Source organism: Leucopleurus acutus, assembly GCF_964270905.1.
Source record: "Leucopleurus acutus genome assembly, chromosome: 2".
Lineage (NCBI taxonomy): Eukaryota > Metazoa > Chordata > Mammalia > Artiodactyla > Delphinidae > Leucopleurus > Leucopleurus acutus.
The window spans coordinates 171806929-171828223 of NC_139143.1; the positions used below are offsets into that span (position 1 = coordinate 171806929).

A 21295-nucleotide genomic window follows, 5' to 3' on the forward strand; every position below is an offset into this window, starting at 1 on the left:
CTTGGATTCAGATTAGAAGACCCAGGCTCCTTCTAGTTTCTTTCTGCCACTCACTAGTTTTATGACCTTGGGCAAATTGTTTTACCTCACTTTTAGAATATGAGGAGATTGACTTAGATGACCTCTTCTAATTCCTAAGTTTGAATTTACAAATTTCTGTTTCAGTCATTCTCAGTTTTGATACGACACGCACTCTACCAGCATCTGTTTCATCTGCAAAAATGTATTGAGTACATGCTATATAAGGGCACTGGACTAGACTAGAGGGGTACAAAGGAGATGTAAGGCATGGTCGTGCTATAATATGTAATAGGACTTACAGTCTAGTGTAGGACATAGGCACACCTGACAGTGTAAGGGAGCTTGTGTTTATACCCATGGACTGTTGGAAAAATGAACTATTGAGATAAGAGCATAACTGAGGGTTGGGATGATATTGAGATAAGAGCATAACTGAGGTTGAGGAAGATTTCATGAAGACTGAGGAATGTGAATTAGGCCTTAAAAGAAGTTGAACAGAAAGGGGGGTGAGAGTGATCCTCCACACATAAGAGACCATATGGTATTTCATCACCTCGCCATTGTTTGTGATATTTTTACAATATATTGTGGTGGTAATAGCACTTCTACTCCCTGGACTGAAATAATGTGTGGTTTTGTCTTTTAACAGGAGTGTGACCAGGTGCATGTGGAAGATGTGGCTTCTGATGACAATGGCCAAGACTTGAGGTGATAAAAACAATGATGTCTTAAACATCAGTACACCTGTTAGGCATAAGACACTGTCTAGGTTCAGAGGAAAACAAAGATGAATAAGACACAGCCCTAAAAGAGCTCACAGTCTATTAGAGGAGATAGAAACAAACGTAGTTAACGTTTGCATGTAGTGTGAGAAGGTGACAATAGAAAATGTGATGGAACACAGAATAGAAAGTAATTCTGATGGGTGTGGGGAGTACGTGGTGCCAACATTGGGGTGGCCTTCTCAGCACAGTAGAATTTAAGTATGACCTTGATGACTGGGTAGCATGATGGAATGAGAAAAAAGCATTCCAAAGTAAAGGATATACTAGTTTCTCTTTGGCCAGATTTTCAGTCGGGAAAAGTGTGCTTCCGGATTGATTGGTTTTAGATACAAATAAGCATCAGGGATTTTACCAAGGAAGTTAATTGTGGGGGGTCTGATGGTGTCAGGATTGACCCTATGGAAGACAATCTTAAACATTAATATCACAGTGAACGCTAAACCAAGGAGGTCTCAGTGCCAAAATGCTTGCTCGGTCTCCTCCTTTCTCTCTTGGCTACTGTCTTCTAGCTCAGTAGTCTTAGCTAAGAATAATCCAAAAATTTATCTACCTTACATTTAAAGACCTTTAGAAAAAAAGTTGTCACATCTTTTCATGTTAATTTGTTTTAATGTTTATCCCTTTTCATAGGCAAAAAGTTTTTCCATGTGTCTGCCCTAAAATTGTTTCCTCTGTGAATTCTCAAATCTAGAGCAGAACTGGACATATCACTTAGTAAGGACGTAACCCTTTGGTGCCGAGAAGGATAGAAAGGTTTCACTTCTGGAGCAGATTCAGTCATGTATGCTGTGCCTTCCACAGCCTTGGAGGGTACCAGTCTTAAGAGATTTTACTCACCTTAGGAAAAAGCCTGGTCTGAAGCAGTTTACAGTCCACTCTGAACCCTAGTATTTTTTTTTTCTCTTATGCATATGGCTAACTAGTAATTACCAATCTTATGTCTTGGCAGCTTTATTTTCTTAAATGTAGAATTTTACACTGAACTCTATTTTGACTTCTGATTGAACCAAGTTGTCTCTAATTCTGTCAGTCATTTGGAAATCTTGACTTAGGAAGTATTAATCCCTCCCAACCTGTTTAGCTATAACAGTTGTCTATTGCTGTGTAACAAATAACCCCCAAATTTAGTAGCTTAACACAGTTACCATTTATCATCTCATAGTTTCTGTAGGTCAGGAACTTGAAAGTGACTTAGCTGGGTAGTTCTGAATCAGGGTCTCTGAGATTGAAGTCAACATAGCTGAAGCTAAAATCATCTGAAGGCTTGGTTGGAGCTGGAGGACCTGCTTCCATGTGTGGCTGATAGGAGGAGGCCTCAGTCCTCACTATGTGCCTCTTCATGGGGCAGCTTGAGTGTTCTCCTGTGACAGCTGACTTCTTTTAGAGCAGGTGCTGTAAGAGAAGCCTGGTCTCTAAAGTCCAACACCATCACTTCCACCACATTCTGTTTACGTTCAAATACGGTCCATACCTACAGGGAGCAAAGTTAGAGGAGTATTAAAGAATTTGTGGACATATTTTATATGTGACCCATGAACTTATTAAACTAGCCAAAAGATCACTGAAGGAAAACATTCCCATTTTCTAACTATTATTAGAATTTGGGGTTAGTTCCTTCCATTATTTTTTCACGTTTCTCCTTTTTACATAGTTGCAATCATTGTGTGTGTGTGTGTCTGTGGGTGGGTGTGTACACAAAAGTTTTGTATTCCGGGTTTTTTTCACTGTAAGGTATTTTCTGTCGTTAATGAAAAGATGGTCTGTCTGAAGCCAACCTCTAGGGGATGCTGGTGCTTGAATTAAGTCTTGCCTCTCTTGCTCTCCCTTTCCATCCTTTCTTTGATGGAAGTAATAGGGATGAGATGGAGGACTGATGAAAAGATAGACTCTGACATACAGAGATTAAGAAAGAAGATTCTCAAGGCCTTGCTGTCAGATGCCAGGAATAGGACAGAGAATCAATCCGAGGTGGCATTCAACCAAAAACTCCATGCAGTGTAGATTTTAATTTTCATCATCCTCTCTCTCTACAGCAACTACAGTTTCTCAACAGATGGTTTCAGTGGCTCAGGAGGTAGTGGCAGCCATGGTTCCTCTGTGGGCGTCCAGGGAGGTGTGGACTGGATGAGGAAACTGGCTTTCCGTTACCGAAAAGTGAGAGAAATCTATGATAAGCATAAAAGCAATGTGGCTGGTAAGTGTGGCATACAACCAGCTAATTTTCTGTTTTGTTCTGATTTCCTGTTTTCTTTTCCAGGGTTTCCTTAGGGCTCCCTGACTTACGAATTTGTGCCACAGTAACATTTGAACTCTGTATTTAAAAAACAGGTTTGATTGAAACCCTCTGGGGAAGAAGCTCTGCATTTCTCATGGACTTCTCTTGGTATAACTTCGCAAACAACTACTATCAGTAATATTTAATAGGTTGCCATATTTCTGAACAGATTTACATAGCCATCGGGACAAGTCAGGTAGAACTAGCAACCAGGTTTATAGTGGATGGAAAACTAGGTCCAGGATGATAGGTTGGCAGTATCCGTGCATTGTGATTTGAAGGACCTTGGAAATTCTTTTGCCCAGATATATCTCAAATGTCAGGTGCCATTATGCCTAAAATTCTATTATTTGGAATTAATTAATTAGCCGTAGATTGTTCAAATTAGAAGTGACATTAGGGAACTAATCTAAATCCTTCATTTTGCACTTGAGAAAATTGATGGTCCATCATGAGGGTAACAAGGTCGGGTCACATAGCAAATTAGTGCCCATACCACAACTGGAATCCCGAACTCTTGGTCCACTGCACTTTACATTCATGCAATTCCTTTTTTAGTGATATACCCTTGTGAGAAAATATTGAAAACTGTGAACCATCACCCTCAAACACCTCCATCTGCACAAAATGTTGCGTGAAGTTTCAGGGATTCCATAGACTGCCTAGAAGTATATTACCTCAGGTCAAGAGAGCCCTCCTACCTACCATACCACTACTACAGTGTGGGGCAGAAAGTAAAAATAGGGCTTCAAAGATCAGTTTGGTGCATTCGTGTTACAGTGCTCCAATACCAGAAAAAATCATAGGCATCTGGGCTTTCGGGAATCTAATTTATTTACTTTTTTCAGATTCCTCTCTTTACTGCTTTTTTTTCTTCATGATTCAGAGCCAGTACTTTTTATTTTGGTAACCAAGTCTTTTTGCTCTTTCTCTCTCACAGACGTTTGCCTTTCTTTTGTTCATTTTCATATACAACCTAAGTCTCTGGTCCTTTCTCTGCCCAGTGAGTGTCTGGATGTGGTTGCCTGAAGAAAGTGATTTATAACCCTCTGTGAGAACCCCTGAGCCCACCCTGGGGAACATAGTAAAAGTAATATCCACCTGTATTTTGTAAAATATGAATTAACAAAAGTGCCACATGATATTAGTTAAATATATGACATATGCGTGCTTATGTATATGTCATACATGACGTATAGATACTTGTTTGGTTTTTGTTTTGTTTTATCAGAAATTTTGAGAGCCATCTAATTCTAGGGTTGCATTGTGAAAAACCATCAGACTGAAAACAAATTACACACAGTTCTACTCATAGAAATGACTTCTGTTTTTATGGAGTGTTGGTAATAGAATGCAGAATTTCTCTTTTTACCTTCACTACAGAAAATTCAGAGCCAGGTTTATTATTTGAATATTGTAACTCAAGTGTCAGGTAACGTGCTCCCATCAGATGAATTGTTTTTTGTTTTGTGCTTAATCATCTGATCTTAAAGAAGTGTTTTAGTCTCTTATCAGCTGGAGTTGTTTCAGAAGTACAGTACAAATAAAGGACATTCAGAAAGCTGGTGATTCAGCCTGGGATCTCGGTTGATGTGTTCTGAAGTGGGTGAGAGCAGTCACTGTGGGAGCAGTGTATGATAGTGGGAAGATTTCTGAGACCAAAAGCCACTAACTTGCTGTGTATTCTCAGGCAGCCCCGTTTCCTCTGTGGGCCTCGGTTTCTTTAGAAAGAGATTGGAAATGCTGTGGACTCTCCGTCTGTAATTTTTTCCCCTTTGGTTCTTGATGTCACATCTAAAGCAGTGCTATTCAAAGTATGGTCCACTGGTCTGCAAATTACGTTACCGGTTGGTGATGAAAGAGCCTCTGCCAGAACCTAATCACAATGTTTCTATCACTGATTTTGTTGTTGTGATTATGCACCTCCCCCCTCCCCCAGCAAAATATTCTGGTGAAGAAAGTAAAAAAGGCATTTTGAGTAGGCTAGGGTTTTATCAAGGAGAGAGATGTGTTAGCTCAGTAGAATATCTCAGTAACTCCCACTATTTCCAAATTGAATATAGAAGTCGCTTTCTCTGTGCCAGCAAGGATGTTGTCAAATGATGAATGTGTCTACTTTTATTCCCAAAGGGCTCCTCAGTCCCCAGAGAAAGGAAGCACTGCAGAGACTAAGAGCAGAAATTGAAGTTTTAACAGATTCCTGGTTAGGAACTGCATTGAAGTCCTTACTTCTCATCCAGTCCAGGTATGGAAATAATAATTTTAGTTTTCATCCTCTCAGAGAGACGCTTTCTTCCACCCTAGTCCAGGATAGGCCATTCCCTAAAACAGACTGTGGGACAGGGGTGAGAAGAGTTCAAATGATGCAGGGAAGGATTCGGTTAGGTGGGAGGCAAGGTCATTTTACTCTAAAAGCACACCGAAGAGCTCTGAACGCTTTTTTCTTTTCTCTTACTTTTTGCTCACTAAATTATACTCAGTAACCCAGAATCTCCAACCCAGAACGTGGGTGGGCCTGGTGACATCAAAGAATACATGTAGGAGCTGTATCACAAATATCCTAAGTGTAGGAAGCGCCAGAGAAATGTAGCAAAACCTGCTCAGGAAGGCGGGATTCAAAAGAAGAAGAGTACAGGGACTTCCCTTGTGGTGCTGTGGTTAAGAATCCGCCTGCCAATGCAGGGGACACGGGTTCCAACCCTGGTCTGGGAAGATCCCACGTGCCTCGGAGCAACCAAGCCCTTGTGCCACAACTACTGAGCCTGCGCTCTGGAGCCCGTGAGCCACAACTACTGAAGCCTGTGCGCCTAGCGCCTGTGCTCCGCAACAAGAGAAGCCACCACAATGAGAGGCCTGCGCACGCAAGGAAGAGTAGCCCCCGCTCGCTGCAACTAGAGAAAGCCCGCGCACGGCAACAAAGACCCAGCACAGCCAAAAATAAATCACTTGAGAAAAGAAAAGAAAAAGGGTACATTAAGCAGATTAAGGAGATTTGAGCTTGAAGCTTAGAATGGGAAATAAATACATACCCTTATTCGTCCCTCCCTCAAAGCAAGAATTCCAGATTCACAGCCTACTAAACAGTAAAACTGACACCAAGGGGTGGATATCTGTGAAGGTAAAGGACTTGTAAAAATAATATGTATTCTGAAATTTATGTTGCCATGGTGTGATGAGCAGAGAGGACTTCAGTCATATCTCATTCAGATGAAATGGCACTGTAACTGAAAGCCTCATTGTGTTTTCTGGAGTGTGGTATCAGTGCCGTGGGTTGGTGGGGTTTGCTAACAATGCAGTGAGCTAGAATGGTCAGAAGGAAGTGAGGCAAGAATCAAGTTGCTGCTCTGTGTCCACCACAAAAGTCTCTGTCCTTTAATTGGGAAAATAAATAAACCTGAGATAATTAGAGCAAAAAGTGAACATTGGCACTGAACAGATACCATGCCAGGCATTTTGAGGTTAATTTTTCACAAGCAGGTCCTACAGAGAAGATCCATTTGAATTCTTGTTCGCAGGTTGGTTTGATTTCACCTTTTTCTTTTCTTTTCCCTCTTTCTCCCTTCCAGAAAGAATTGTGTGAATGTTCTGATCACTACAACCCAACTGGTTCCAGCTCTGGCCAAGGTTCTCCTATATGGGCTAGGAGAAATATTTCCTATTGAAAACATCTACAGTGCTACCAAAATTGGTACGGGTTCAATTCTGTTTCTTGTCACTAGCCTTTCAGTAATACTTGCTACTTAGGATGTGCTTATTATTTACCAGTTCCTCAGTTAGACACTTTACATATACATATATCTATAATCCTCACAGCATTCTTCTCCTGACATTACTGATGGGGCAGTTCAGGCTTATCAGTTATGTAGTTTGCTCAAGACTTCACAGCTAGTAAGCTACATAAACAGGATTCGAATCCAGGTCTGTTGGACTTAAAATTTATCATGCTCTTTTCTTTTATAATATTTGAAAGAACATAATATCTAGTTTAGAAATCCACTATGCCTCATTTCAAATTCCTCTTTCACAGAGAGTGCACTGTAATGTAGTATAATCGAAAAAGCACTAGATTAAAAATCAAGGACTAAGATATGTACTTTAAAACGGTTAAATCCCTCACACTCGTTAGGATAGCTGCTATCAAAAAAAAACACCAAAAAACAAAATAACAAGTGTTGGCAAGGATGTGGAGAATTTGGAACCCTTGTGCACTTCTGGTGGGATTGTAAAATGGTGCAGCTGCTGTGGAAAACGGTATGGCGGTTCCTCAAAAATTAAAAATAGAACTATCACATGATCAGCAATCCCACTGCTGGGTATATATCCAAAAGAATCCAAAGCAGATCTCAAAGAAGTATTTGCACACCTATGTTCATAGCAGCATTATTCATAGTAGCCAAGAGGTGGAAGCAACCCAGCTGTCCATCAAATGAATAGATAAACAAAATGTGGTATATACATACAGTGGGATATTAGTCAACCTTAAAAAGGAAGGAAATCCTGTCACATGCTTACTACATGTATGAACCTTGAAGACATTATACTAAGTGAAGTAAGCCAATCACAGAAAGACAAATACTGTATGTTTCCACTCATGTATAAGGTACCTAGAGTAGTCAGATTCATAGAAACAGAAAATAGAATGGTAGTTAATGGGAGCTTGGGGAGAGGGGAAATAGGGAATTGTTGCTTAATGGGTATAGAATTTCAGTTTTGTAAGATGAAAAGTTATGGAGAATTATTGCACAACAGTGTGAGTATACTTAATATTATTGAAATGTATATTTTTAAATGGTTAGGATGGTAAATTTTATGTTATGTGTTTTTTTACCATACTTTTTTGAAAAGGAAAAACAAAAAACTAAGGACTAGGATAGAGTCCTAACTCCCCCACTTATTAGATTTTAGGGAAATTAGTGTATCTCCTGAGCCTCAGTTTTCTCATATAAGATGAAAAACTACCAGAGAGGTTTTGAAAATCAAATGAGACTGTGTATGTGAAGATATTTTTTATCCCCTAAAAATGTATTCAGTTCTAAGTACATGAAATAGTAAGTACTTGATAAATATTTGCTGAATTGATTAGTGAACTGGCACCAGATTTATACTTGTTTGGCTGAGAAGACAGCAGAATGTGTCACTCTAATCTTATGTGCTGTACATGGTCCAGGGAAAGAGGACTATGACAGCTGTCTCCTTACCCCTCCAGACCCTTTAGTCTGTGCCTACAGTTCCTACTCCCCTATTGCAGCCAAGGAGACAGTCCTCATTTGCAGATAAGTTGTAGTTATCTGCTAGATTAAAAAATGTCAGGCATTGCCAAGGCACTCAGAATATAGCAGGGACAAAATCCTCTGTCCTCATGGAACTTACCTTCAGTCAGTGGTGCTCGGAAAATTGGGTTATCCATACGGGGGAAGAAAGCAGATTCTGTATTCCTTCTTTATGCTATTTGCAAAAATAAATTCCAGGTGGATAAAAAATTTACCATGAAAAGCAAAACGTTACTTTTTAGAAGAGAAAATAGAAGAGTATCTGTATGACCTTAAGGTAGGGAGGGATCTCATTTAAGAGACCCCAAAAATAGTACTTAAAAAAAAAAAAGAAGAAAATGATCATTTTGATTGTGTGAAGCTTTTAATTTTATATACAGTGAAAGATGACATAAAGTGACAAGACACATCACAGACTGGGAGAAGATACTTGCAATACATTTACTTGTTGGTTAGTATACAGAATCTATAAAGAACTCCTGCAGATCAATAAGCAACAGACAACATAGTTTTAAAAAGTAGGCAAAAACCTTGGAGCAGCCAATTTGCAGAAAAGGTAACCCAAATTGTTAGTAAACATATATGAAAAGTTTTTTAACCTCACCAATTAAGGATCTGCAAATTAAGGAAATGCAAATTAAAATGTGATGCCTTTCTCGTCTATTAGATTGACAAAAATTTAAGTCTGACAGTGCCAAACTTTGTCAAGGAAGTGAGAGCTTACTCTGCTAGTGGATTGAAAATGGATATAACTTTCTGGAAAACAGTTTGTCAATGTTTAGTAAAGTTTGAGATGTGCATCACCCTATGACCAAGCAATTCTACTTTTAGATATTTATACTCGAGAGCAGGGGTCTCAGACTATAACCCACATACCAAATTCTGCCCACTGCCTGTTTTTGGAAAGTTTTATTGAAACAGAGCCATGTGTAATCATTTCCATAGCTGCTTTCACACTACAGTAGTAGAGTTGAATAATTGCAACAGAGATCATATGACCTGCAAAGCTTGAAATATGCCAGCTCCTTCCCTTGAGTTCATTCTCATTTGCACAAGGAGGTATGTGCAAGGATTTTTTTTTTTTTGATGCAGCCTTGTTCATAGTAGAAAATAATTAGAAACAGCACATGAACCTGTCTATGAACAGAAGATAGTCAAACAATGGAATACTGTATAGCAGCTAGAAGTGAATGAACTGGGGCTTCCCTGGTGGTGCAGTTGTTAAGAATCCGCCTGCCAACGCAGGGGACACGGGATCGAGCCCTGGTCTGGGAAGATCCCAGAGAAGCCTGCACACTGCACCGAAGAGTAGCCCCTGCTCACCGCAACTAGAGAAAGCCCACGTGCAGCAACGAAGACCCAACGCAGCTAAAAATTAATTAATTAGTTAAAAAAAAAAAAGGTGAATGAACTAAAACTACATGTATCCCTAAGGATTAGTATTAAAAACAATGCTGAACACAAAAAACACATTACACATAGTATGTACAGTATATAATTTATATAAAGGTAAAAAACGTTCACAATAATAGCCATACATCGTTTATGGATACACGCTCAGGGAGAGAAAGGAGGAGGAAGAATGTCATCAAGTAGGGGTAAATAGAAAACTTCAAATAAATCTGTACGATCTCATTATATTTTTTTATCTAAAGCAACTCTAAAGTGTTAAGATTTGATAAAGCTGGGTTGGTGGTAGCTATATAGGCATTTATTTTTTATTGTTCTTTTTTGTATGGTTGAATTATTTCATTTACAAGGGCTTTGATGGGAGAGATACATCTGTAACCCCCCTTCAGATTTTGCTACTGCTGCCCCTGCTTTACTGTGCATTTTGTAAGAACTCAGAGCACTCGCTAACCTTCCCACACCTGAAAGGTAGATTTCTGTAGTGCTTGATGCTGCATCCTGACACTCAGAGGCTCATCAAACTAATGGACATGATTTTATTCCTTCTGACAGTAAGTGTGCTTATTTGGTGATTTTCTCAATTTTGTCCAGAGCTAATTAGCAGAGCTACAGTGGTACCTGGCACCATGGTAACCACAGTGAGAGGCTTGAGGCTTTCCTTTACAGAACTATGAGATGAGAGCAGGGAGAGGAAATGTTTGTTCGGTTCCTCTGAAATGGTTTCAGAATTGCAGTTCTCTTAATGGACACTCTGTGACATTGAAGAGAATTCTCAAAATCATTTCTGAAGATGTCAGAAGTCTTTCTTTTCTTAAATTAATTAATTATTTTTGGCTGCATTGGGTCTTCGTTGCTGTGCGCAGGCTTTCTCTAGTTGCAGCGAGTGAGGGCTACTCTTTGTTGCGGAGCATGGGCTCTAGGCGCACGGGCTTCAGTAGTTGTGGCGCACAGGCTCTAGAACACAGGCTCAATAGTTGTGATGCACGGGCTTAGTTGCTCTGCGGCATGTGGGATCTTCCCGGACCAGGGCTCGAACCCGTGTCCCCTGCATTGGCAGGCGTATTCTTAACCACTGCGCCACCAGGGAAGCCCAGAAGTCTTTCTGATATAGGAAACTCAAGAACCTAATCTTCTCCAAAGGCTTGGTTGGTCTTGCAGTGACAGCTTCTATCGCTTGACATTTGGTAAGCTGACTAGTCATTGGTTTTATCCTCCTGAACAGGAGAGCTCATCTCTAGGATTGTTTTGAAAGTATAAAATGGAAGCAGTGTATTTACCAACTGTATTGGAATTATTTTTTCATATGGCTACTTCTTTACCCTGAGCTGTTAATAACTTACTCTTAATCCTTTTAGAGGAAACATTCTTAATTGTATTTCTTCCTTGATCATTGAAGGCCAGGACAATGAAAACATCTCTATGTCCCTGTCTTCTAAATAAGAGACATTCCCTTTGTTGGGTCTTAGGGGAAATTTCTAAAATCCTACCGACGTAGAAGCTTTTTCTATAAATCATAAATTAGACTGTGGGTCTAGCAGAGGTTGGCTTAGGTAAGGACCTAATGGTTGGAATGGAATTAGACAAATAACTCTTTAACACTTAATAAGAACATGTTAAGAACTCATTATTAGTTGAATTATTTAATGTTTAAATTGGGGCTCAAGGCATAGAGTAGAGCCATCCCCTTAATCATTTGTGAAATTAAAATGTATTTACTTAGCAAACATGGATTGAATGCTTGATATGAACATAAGGTGTGACAATGCTATTATAAAACGGTAGCACTGAAAGGGACCTAAGTGCACCTAAGCCAAGCCTTGTATTAAGAGTGGGAGACTGAGGCCCCAAGTGGACTAGTGTCTGATCCAGGTGTGAGGTGCCACCTGGGCTAGGCATGTCATAGACTTGCAGTTGCTTAGATGTACCAATCAGGACTTCTGAGTATGGGTGTAAAGATTCTTGTCAGATATGATGTAGTCATCTTAGATTTGTGTATTTCTATATTTGTATATTTATTACAAGAGTTTTCCAGCAGATGGCAGTCAAGTGCCTTGAGGAAGAGATACCTTTTTCTTTTTTCTTTTTTCTTTTCTTTTTTTTTTTTTTTTTTGCGGTACACGGGCCTCTCACTGTTGTGGCCTCTCCCGCTGCGGAGCACAGGCTCAGCGGCCATGGCTCACGGGCCCAGCCGCTCCGCGGCATGTGGGGTCCTCCCGGACCGGGGCACGAACCCGCGTCCCCTGCATCGGCAGGGGGACTCTCAACCACTGCGCCACCAGGGAAGCCCGCACCTTTTTCTTATTCACACAGGAACCCTGGTGCTAAGTCACTGAATCTGGCAAGAAGATAGGATGAGAAAGTTAATGCAGCAGGATATAAAAAGGAAGCAGAGTTAGCGCCTTGCTTAACTGAAGAAGGTGGCAGAAGCAGTTTTAATAAAACATAAGACATGGTGAAGGAAGAGCAAGAGAGATAATTTTCTTTTTATTTACTTATGCAAGTACAGTGTCTTTGCCACAGCAGTATTATGTGTGCACGTTTAGGTGTTGGTTCCAGGTAGGATTTGAATTTTGATTCATCACCGTGTTTCTAAGAGCTGTCTGCAGTGGATTTAAATCACCCATTTCCCAAGGTTAATGTCACTGATACAGGATCTCAGTTGGAGTTACATAGTATAATAGGAAATTCCAGATGTGACAAATATTGCTGCCATATTCATTGGTACTCTGAGACTCCTCCCCTCCTGAAAGACATAAGGCCCAGGACTAGGACTGTTTCTGGGAAATGTAGAGTTGGAAGGAAATGGCTGTTTTTTTCCTAATTACTAACCGGATATTGGGGACTTCCACTTCTTTTTCTTACACTAACGGTTTCCCCTCAGAAATCGTCCTTTCGGGCTTCTCTGGTGGCACAGTGGTTGAGAGTCCGCCTGCCGATGCAGGGGACACGGGTTCGTGCCCCGGTCCAGGAGGATCCCACATGCCGCGGAGCGGCTGGGCCCGTGAGCCATGGCCGCTGAGCCTGCGCGTCCGGAGCCTGTGCTCCGCAACGGGAGAGGCCACAGCAGTGAGGGGCCCGCTTACCACAAAAAAAAAAAGTAGTCCTTTCGTCATGGCACAATGACCAGAGCCTAGACTCTGGAGTCAGAGGCTCAGAGTCTAGCTACTAGCTTGTTTGTGATCTGGGGCAAGTCACTAATCCTTTGGGTCCATTTCCATCTATCAGAATAGGGGATGGGACCCGTCTCACCAGATTATTTTGAGAATTAAGTGAACGAACACTTTGAAACTGCTTTGTATATTGTAAAGTACAGGAGCTATGGAAGAGGGAGGGAGTGTGCACAGCTCTCATATGGTGTTTATAGAAACATCCCACACTAAGATCTTAGGTACTTCACCCTCAGTGTGAAAATTAAAATAACCTAGAGAGCACAGTGCCTAGAAAGTCTGTTGTGTGAATGGCACAATTTCACATTCTTTGGGCAGAGGGCCTGTTGGATCCCTAGCTACCACCCCTGCTCCCCACCAAGCAAACCACATGGGCTGCCCTGATTCTGTCTAAGCACAGGCAGGTGAACCTAGCAGCAGCCCTTTTCTTTGGTATTGAAAAAAAGAAAAGGAGGAATGTCCCAATAGGAAATTTCTTTTTCTCATCAGGTAAAGAGAGCTGCTTCGAGAGAATTGTGTCAAGGTTTGGAAAGAAAGTCACATACGTAGTGATTGGAGATGGACGGGATGAAGAAATCGCAGCCAAACAGGTAACATGGCAAAGTAAATAGTCTGTATGGGAATACATTGAGCAATTAGAAGAATGGTAAGACTCAGAAATCGTAGTAATCTGTTGTGCATTTACAGTGTTCTCTTCTTCCTATTCCTCTCCCATTTTTCTTTTAAAAAAAAGAAAGAGGGTCATTTTTTTCCCCATGCAGAGTTTTCCCTGTAAGTTGTTAGATCCTCCCCTTCTCTCTCCTCCCTGCTACTCTAAAAGCTTAAAATCTTTAAATCTTTGAGCCCTGCTACAAGGACGCCAATCATTAAACCTGACGTGGGCCCCATCTTCCATCTTCGTCTTAGAGGTCAATGCTTTCTCAAGAGCGTGAGACTTTACTACTAAAGGCCAATCATTCAGACTTTTCCAGGCTTTCCAGCTTTAATTCTAAAGTGCTTGTTGCCCTCTGGGGAAGACGCTAGTGGATGTAGACATCAGTGCTTCTTGGTCTGAAGAAGAAGGGAGTGGGGGAGATAGAAGAACAACTCAAGTCATTATCAGACTTTGTGTCTCTAAGCGCACGCTTCTAGTCATCTGCCACAGAGTACACCCATCGGAAAATGCCTTAGATCTCAGTCTCCTCCCTCTGAGGGATCTTTTCTGCACCCTCTGTGACAGAAGACTTTGTAGTCCTTGCTTGAATATACCTAAGGGTGAGGAGACTGCTTCCCAGGTATCCTGTTCCACTGTGGGGTCATCCAGGCTCTTAGGATGTTCCTCCTTCCATTGAACTAAAATTTCTGTTTTGTATCCTGGTCCTAATCTGGCACTTCTGAGCACAACATAACAAGTCTGCTTCCTCTTCAGTATATTCAAGGCCTTTTAAATACTATGCGTGAGCAGCAGGCTTGAAAAAGCACTGAGTTACATGCCAAAAGAACTGTGTTCTAGGACTTTCAGTATTCCAGGTAACTTGCAACCAGTCTGAACAAAATGATTAGTAAAGGTAATTTCCTCAGCTTTATAGAACATGGTTTCCAACACTCATGTTTTTCAAAGCCCTTCTTTAAAATATGGCTTCCAGAATGGCACACAGTATTCTGGACATAACTCTGATCACATAATATAGTGGGATTATTATTTTCTAGATCTCTCTGTTCTTCATCTTGGTCATGGACAAGATTTGGGCTTTGCAGCTCTGAACCTTATAGAAATAGACTATCCATAAGAAAATGTAATACTATATTAATACTGATTTCTTACATGGGTCATTTTATTTGATCCTGAGGATCGTACCTAGTAGCTGGAACAAGTCTGTCTCATACAAGCACAGAGTTACCACTGAAACCTAATAAAAATCTCTCCCATCTGTAAGTGTCTTGTAGTGTACATATGTCCCTATACACATGACTTACTTGATCCATATGACAGTCTTATGAGGTGGGCAGGAGTAAGGAGGGTTACCGAGTACTTTGGGGAGAGGTCTGTGGAGGAAGGGGTGTGGGTAAATATAAGCTCCCAAAAGAAGTTGGGTTAACCAGTGTCCCTCCCTCCTCCCCCTTCCAGCACAACATGCCCTTCTGGAGGATCACAAACCACGGAGACCTGGTGTCCCTCCACCAGGCGTTGGAGCTTGATTTTCTCTAAGAACTGGAATGAAGAGCCTTCCCCGCGAGCTCCTTTTCACTCCTGAGAGGAGCTAGAGACCGGAACCAACTGGGAACTCTTTCTCCATGGAATGCTGGCGAGAACACAATCAAAACCAACAGCTGCAAGAGATGAAGCTTATTTTTGCTAAGAGTGAGCTGCAGCCCCGTGTTCATCCTCATATAGGAGCGGAAGACAGTTGGATTGAGAGAACAATAGACTCACCGCAGCTACAGTGCTTTTAACTCTTCTGGGTTTTGTTTTGTTTTATTTTGTGTCAAAATAAATGAAGAAAAAGAAAAGGAAATTCTTGGGGCAGAGTTGCACTCTGCGTCCGTGACCAGATTGAGAACTGCCATTAACTTGTGGTGATAGGATAAACGCAGCAGACTTTTATAATAACATCTCTTGCAGTCTTTGTAATCTCCTTAGCTGTAGAACATATTCCCAGTGAATGTATATGTTATTTTTATAGGTAAGGGTCTGGTCTCTGAAACAGGTTCCCGCCCTCTTTCTAGCAAGAAAGGGGTCTGTAAAGTTTCCTTGGAAACTCGTAACTGAACTATCTGAGATACCTCTCTGTGACGGTAGCACCTCCTCAGCTGCCCAGCGCCCTGCTCTCTCGGGCGGTTTCCTTCCGGCTCCTCCATCTCCTGGCTGGCTGCACTGTGGGGCATGGACACTGATTCACTGTAGACTTTGCTGGTTCCCATCCTAGAAGCCTTAGTCCCCTTTCCAGTCCCTCTCCCCTTTCACCAAACGGCACAACCCTAGAAACTCCTTCTCTTAGACAGTAAATTGTAAGCCTTCAGCTTGACTCATAGTCAAAGGGTATGTCCCAAGGGGCTTACTTCCAAACTGGAGAGAAGAACTAAGGCTTCTTAGGAATTTCCACTTCTTTGGCTCTTGAAACAAGAAGATTCCACCTTTTCCTCCTGCAGAGAAGCACCCTTCCCCAACACATGTTCACCTCTACAGCGCCCTCGCCCTTCTTAGTCATCAGTGCTGGGCTCTTGGCCCTTTCCTGCCCTCTGTACCTCATGTCCACCCCCATGCAGCTCTGGCCAGTCCCCAGGCTTTGGACCCAAGTAGTCAAGTCTGAGAAAAGGTTCATAATCACATTTTGGCCAAAACGACGAAGGGATTTGACTTTCTTTGAATCCTTTAAGCCCTGTTGAAAGGTGTTCTGGACATGTATTTACCCAGATCTCAGCCTGAAACTGAAGAACAGATTGCCATGATCACAACCCAGTTTTCCCGTGGAATATACCCTTCCCACTTCTCAAATCCCCTTCTAAAATGGGAAACCGGAAGGCCAGAAACACTTTCCTGATTTAAATGAGGCTGTAGACCCCCTACTCCATGTCTGAAAACTCAATCTTGGGCCCAATGCAGGAACATCTCTCAACCTGACTTCTGGGAGGATCGGTGGGTGCCCAGGCACTGGTCGCAGCCTTCAGTCCAGCTGTGTTTGTGGATGCCCCATCCCTCCAAGACTGGCCTGGGCATCTGCTCAGGCAGAATAAACTTCCGTAGAGCTGAGGAAGTTCGGCTTCTTCCAGGTTGCACAGAGAGAGGTGATTTTATAAGCACCTCAGAGAGGTGCAGTCTGGGTCCTTAGTAGGAGGCATCCTTGACCAACCCCAGCTGTAAATGCTTGTACTCAGAGATTCTGCATATCCATTTTCAGAGATGTTGCAGCACAAAGGGGTCAGGTTCCTTCCAAAGCCAGGTCACCCAGAGAAAGGCTGGTGTACACACATTCCCTCAGAACTGATTGAGAAAGTGCTTCGTGACTCAGTTTTAGAGAAGATGTTTTTGGAGAGGAGCTCAAGTCAGTGCTCATTACTTAGCTGCCTCTTTGGCCTGTTTCCTTTGGACGGGAAATACAAAGCCTGAGGCGGACCTTCTTGGTCTGAGTTCAGCATAGTTGCCCAGATGCTGCTCTGCCTTGCTTGGTAATTTATCTTAGAATGCTTTAGGGTGGGTCTGTACTTCCAGGCCCCAAGCCCTCCCCGTACCGGCAGTAGAGCTGTTGGTTTCTTGCCCTGGACATAGGCCACCCTGTTGGTGCTGTGCTTCAGGCTGCAGAGCGGTACCCACGTCGTGCACACAGGTCCACACACACACACTTCCCTCTCCCTGCCCGCTGGGACAAGCTCTTTATTCCTAGAATATGACTTGGAGTCCCTCTGCGATGGCCTTTTCCCTCCTGCTCTGACTGCACGGCTTAGGTCTTTGCAAAAGGAACTTGAAATTGGCTAAGAGAGGTGAGGAAGCTCTCTGAGCAGTGCCGCCTTTGCTCTTTTCTGGTTGTTTAGAGGGTAGACAGAAAATGGAGCTTCCTGGCTCCTCTTTGCCAAAATGAATTGTTCAGGGAGCCCAGTGATCTTGAAGCGTTTTCCTCTTCCCCAGCACAGAGGTCTGGAGAGGAAAATAAGTAGGCAGCACCACGAGTTCTTGGAGGCTGAGGTCGAAAGGATACCGTGGGTCCTCTCATCAAGTGGGAAGCCCTCTTTACTAGAAAGAGTCCCCATGGAATAAGCCACATGATGAGTCCTTTTCCCAGCTGGGCACCGTGGGTTCTGTAAGATGGGTCTGCACGTTTCGTGGTGAGAGCTAGGCCGTCTCTAGTAGGGAATCGAGTTGTCAGCTGTGTCCTGGGTTTAAGAGGTGGCTTTACTTTCGAATGTAAAACTGACTGTGCCTTAGTATCACCCTGTCCGGTGCCCCTGGGGCAGCTGGTGGTGTCCAGGAGAGTGGATGCCTGCTCCAGATTCAGATGCCTACTGGGGCTTTTATTTGGTTTGGGGTATTCCTGTCTTCTGCGAGTTGGGGGAGCAAAGCTAGTGTCCCAGGAGACTTGTGCCACAGCTTGTTCGCAGTTTACAAAAACTTGTTCGCGTTAAAGCTCCAAGCAGAATCTGATTGGCAAACTCCAGCTGCAGTATATGGAGCTTCTAGATGTTCACTACCTTGAATGGGTGTCGGTGCCACTGAACCGTGGGGGAGAGGAGCCGAGGGGCGGAGCCACGCTCTCCCTCTTCCTGGGCTGGTGGGCTTGGGGCCTTCCTCTCCTCACTCCTGCAGGAAGGGGGCAGTTAGGACCCCTCTTAAGCAGGCTTCTGTTTCTTACCACTAAATTGGCTTCCTTTTTCATCCAAAAGTTGGAATTCCCCAAATACCCTGTAGAGGCCAAATCTGAATTCTGAGATTTTGAAATGTCTTAAACCACGAGAGAAAATCTAGTTCTGTCCCACCTCTGATCAGCAGGCCCTCTGTCCCTTCCTCTCCTCTGAGTCAGACAGCTCTAGCAAGCAAGGTTACTTAGCTAGTTCCTAATGCACTGATGGGAGCCATCCCATTAAGGACGACCTCTACCCGAAACATGACCCTCTGGACTTCAGATGCCTCATGTAGCAGGAAAAGGCACTGATTAGATATATTTATGTGACTGCGGGCATTTGTGGCTGTAGAGTCCTTGACCATAATGTTATATGTAATGGGAACTATCTTATAAACTTGAAAAAATAAAGTTTTTATTTTCTATATGGTTTGCTCCTGTGTCTTTTCTGAGTAGGATCAGCCCAGTTGCCCAGCTGAGTAGGCTTCTAAGTAGGGCTTCATAAAAAATCAGAAGAGCTCATTAGAAAGATGCCACCCTTTCGGTAACTGAGTCATTAATTTCACCAAAAGAAACAAACAAATAAAACTAACCACTTGGTATAAATAAATGAGAAAAGAAACTAAATATTTTAAAATAATTTGCAAGGGAAAGTTTATTTCTTAATTGTTTCTAAAATACATCACTTCAAAGTTTAGGACTGGAACGCCAAGAGATTTCATGTGCTGTCAAATGTGCTGAAATTTAATTATTAAAAAAATCAATACCTTGCTGTGCTGAGCTTAAAATGCAAAAGCAATAAAACTGGCAAATTGATACCAAACTGTTTGATTTGGCTTGTTTTCATGTTACATCAACTACTTCTTTCTCTTTTCATTTCTTTAGATTTGAGTCTGACTGTTCATTGGTCTGGAAAAGTGTCAGGAATCCTTTTGCCTTTTTTTCCAATGGAGATTAGAATTGGGTTCTAGCTTCCAAGTACCATACATGTCAGACTGTAAGATGTATTTTTCCCCAAATTAATTCCCCCCAGAGAAGAGGGAGTTGTCTTGTATTCTGAGGCATTAAATCTTTTCATCAGAAGATGCACATTTTGAGCCACAATATAATTGAAGCAAACTTGTTCATCGGTCAGAAGTACAGGGATCAGAATGTTATTAGTTTTTAAGCCCAAAGAGTAGACATCTCCATCTCCCCCTCCCATAGGTATAACGTCTGCACGTTTCTCAAGACCCTTTCTGGTGGCAGGTTAAAATGAGCAAATCAAGAGCTTTTTTATTCTTCAAAAACAAGTTTCTTGACATAAAAAAAAAAAAAACAATGGAAATCTTCAAAGGAAATTTCTAATTACAAGTAACATCACTGTCATCTTTTTTAAATTCTTGATTCTGTAAACTTTATTTACAAATGAAACGACCACTAAATTCCACAGCTTTTTAAATTACATACCTGTTACCCTTCTTTGACAATTTCATCTAGAGAATACAGATGAGAGCTTAGCCAAAAAATTAAACATCTCTTTGGATCTTCTCAGGGGAAATAGCCTGAGACACTACACTGCATCATCTGTTTGGGCATGTATGGCATCTCCCCAGAGCCTAGTCTTCTCCACATATGACAGGAAGAAGTAGAGAAAAGTAAATGTAGCAAGTTTTGTTTTGTTTTGTTTTAATTGAAGTATAGTTGAGAGCAAGTATTTGTTTTAGTGAACCCCTTAGAAGCTATGTTTGAGGCTAGGTTGGACACTAAGCCCAGGGATTTATAAAGGCCAAGCCTGCTCTCTGAGGTCTCAACCCTTGATATTCCCTATGAGTTGAGAAAGATAATGATTTCACTTTCGTGTGTGTGCAAATGTGTGTTTATAGTCAATTAAAAAAATGATCCTTTTTCTGAGGTTATATGTCCTTTCATAAGACAAGATAAGAGATGGTGGTAGTTTTTATGCCCTTTTTCATTAAAGTTACCTTGGCAACCATGTTGGCCATTATATTGGTTCATGAAATTCAGAAGTCTGAAAATCATTGGACTAAGTGATCCTGGAGATCCTTTCTACCTCTACCATTCTGTGTATGTAAAAAGCACCAGCATCATCTTCCCAGAGTTCCTCCCTGCTCCCAACCTTCATCTCTGTGTCAGCCTTGGCTCCAGGCCAGTATAACTGCTACAAGCCCTCCTTCATCCAGTCACTGCTGACTTGGTGTCTGGAATAAAGCACATCTGCGTGGCTGTCATCCTCACCTCCTTTAGGGCGTATATCAGTTTCTCAGGGAGGCCTTCCCGGCCATTCTATATAAAATTGTAACTCCCACCTACAACACACACGCACTCTCCCTACCTTATTTTTCTTTTAGCACTTAACACTATCTGATACATTCTTTCACTTATTCTGTTTACTGTGTCTCCACTAGATGAATGAATGAATAACAGACTCTCCTGGATCCCGTCCCAGTGGTGATGAACCTTTCCTTCCGTCTCCAGTGCCCTTTCCCTGCTCCTTCTTTCTCCAAACCACAGACTTCCCCAACACCACTGCCCACATCCACATCCCCTGTCATCACTGCATCGCTCCCAGTGACCTCCCAGCAAAAAGACCTTTCTTCACCTGCGCTCGCGTATTCACTTCCTGATACCAAAGGTGTACCTACTCCCGCCAGGCCCAGCAGCAGAGCTGGCTAAGAGCACATGCTAGAGTCAGCCCAGATCTGGGTTCTGATGCCCACCTGAGCGGTCAACACCACACTGGCTCACCAGCTCCTGACGCTAGAAAACAAGGTTAAGAAGTCTTGCCTAAGCCAGCCCTCTTCTCTGGTCCCAGGGCCTTTACCGACTTTGAGAGGAGGACTTTGCGTCCCTGACCCCTTTTTTCCAGGCAGCTTTGAACTTGGTGGCGGATTTAATGACACAACTAGGCTAGGGGATTTCATGAGGTTTTAATAATAATCTAATAATACTGTTCAACAAAGACAACACACGTGTCTCTCGCTTACAGAGACGCAGATACACACACCTCTTCCACCCACACAGACTGAGGTAGAAAGTACACTGCCTGAAGCAC

The 21295-nt window shown here is 42.2% G+C and overlaps 1 protein-coding gene across 5 annotated transcripts in view; it reads left to right on the plus strand.

Annotated features, from left to right (window-relative positions):
* EYA3 (EYA transcriptional coactivator and phosphatase 3) overlaps positions 1-18066 on the plus strand; it is a 139830-nt gene extending 121764 nt beyond the window's left edge. For all 5 annotated transcript variants that reach the window (XM_082864048.1, XM_082864047.1, XM_082864050.1 and 2 more), the window contains 6 exons: positions 671-729; positions 2840-3000; positions 5212-5326; positions 6648-6769; positions 13418-13518; positions 15036-18066. In XM_082864048.1, the coding sequence (XP_082720174.1) occupies positions 671-729; positions 2840-3000; positions 5212-5326; positions 6648-6769; positions 13418-13518; positions 15036-15116 (639 nt within the window). In that variant the 3' untranslated portion in view covers positions 15117-18066. The remainder of the gene's footprint in view (positions 1-670; positions 730-2839; positions 3001-5211; positions 5327-6647; positions 6770-13417; positions 13519-15035) is intronic.
* Positions 18067-21295: the final 3229 nt, after the last annotated feature.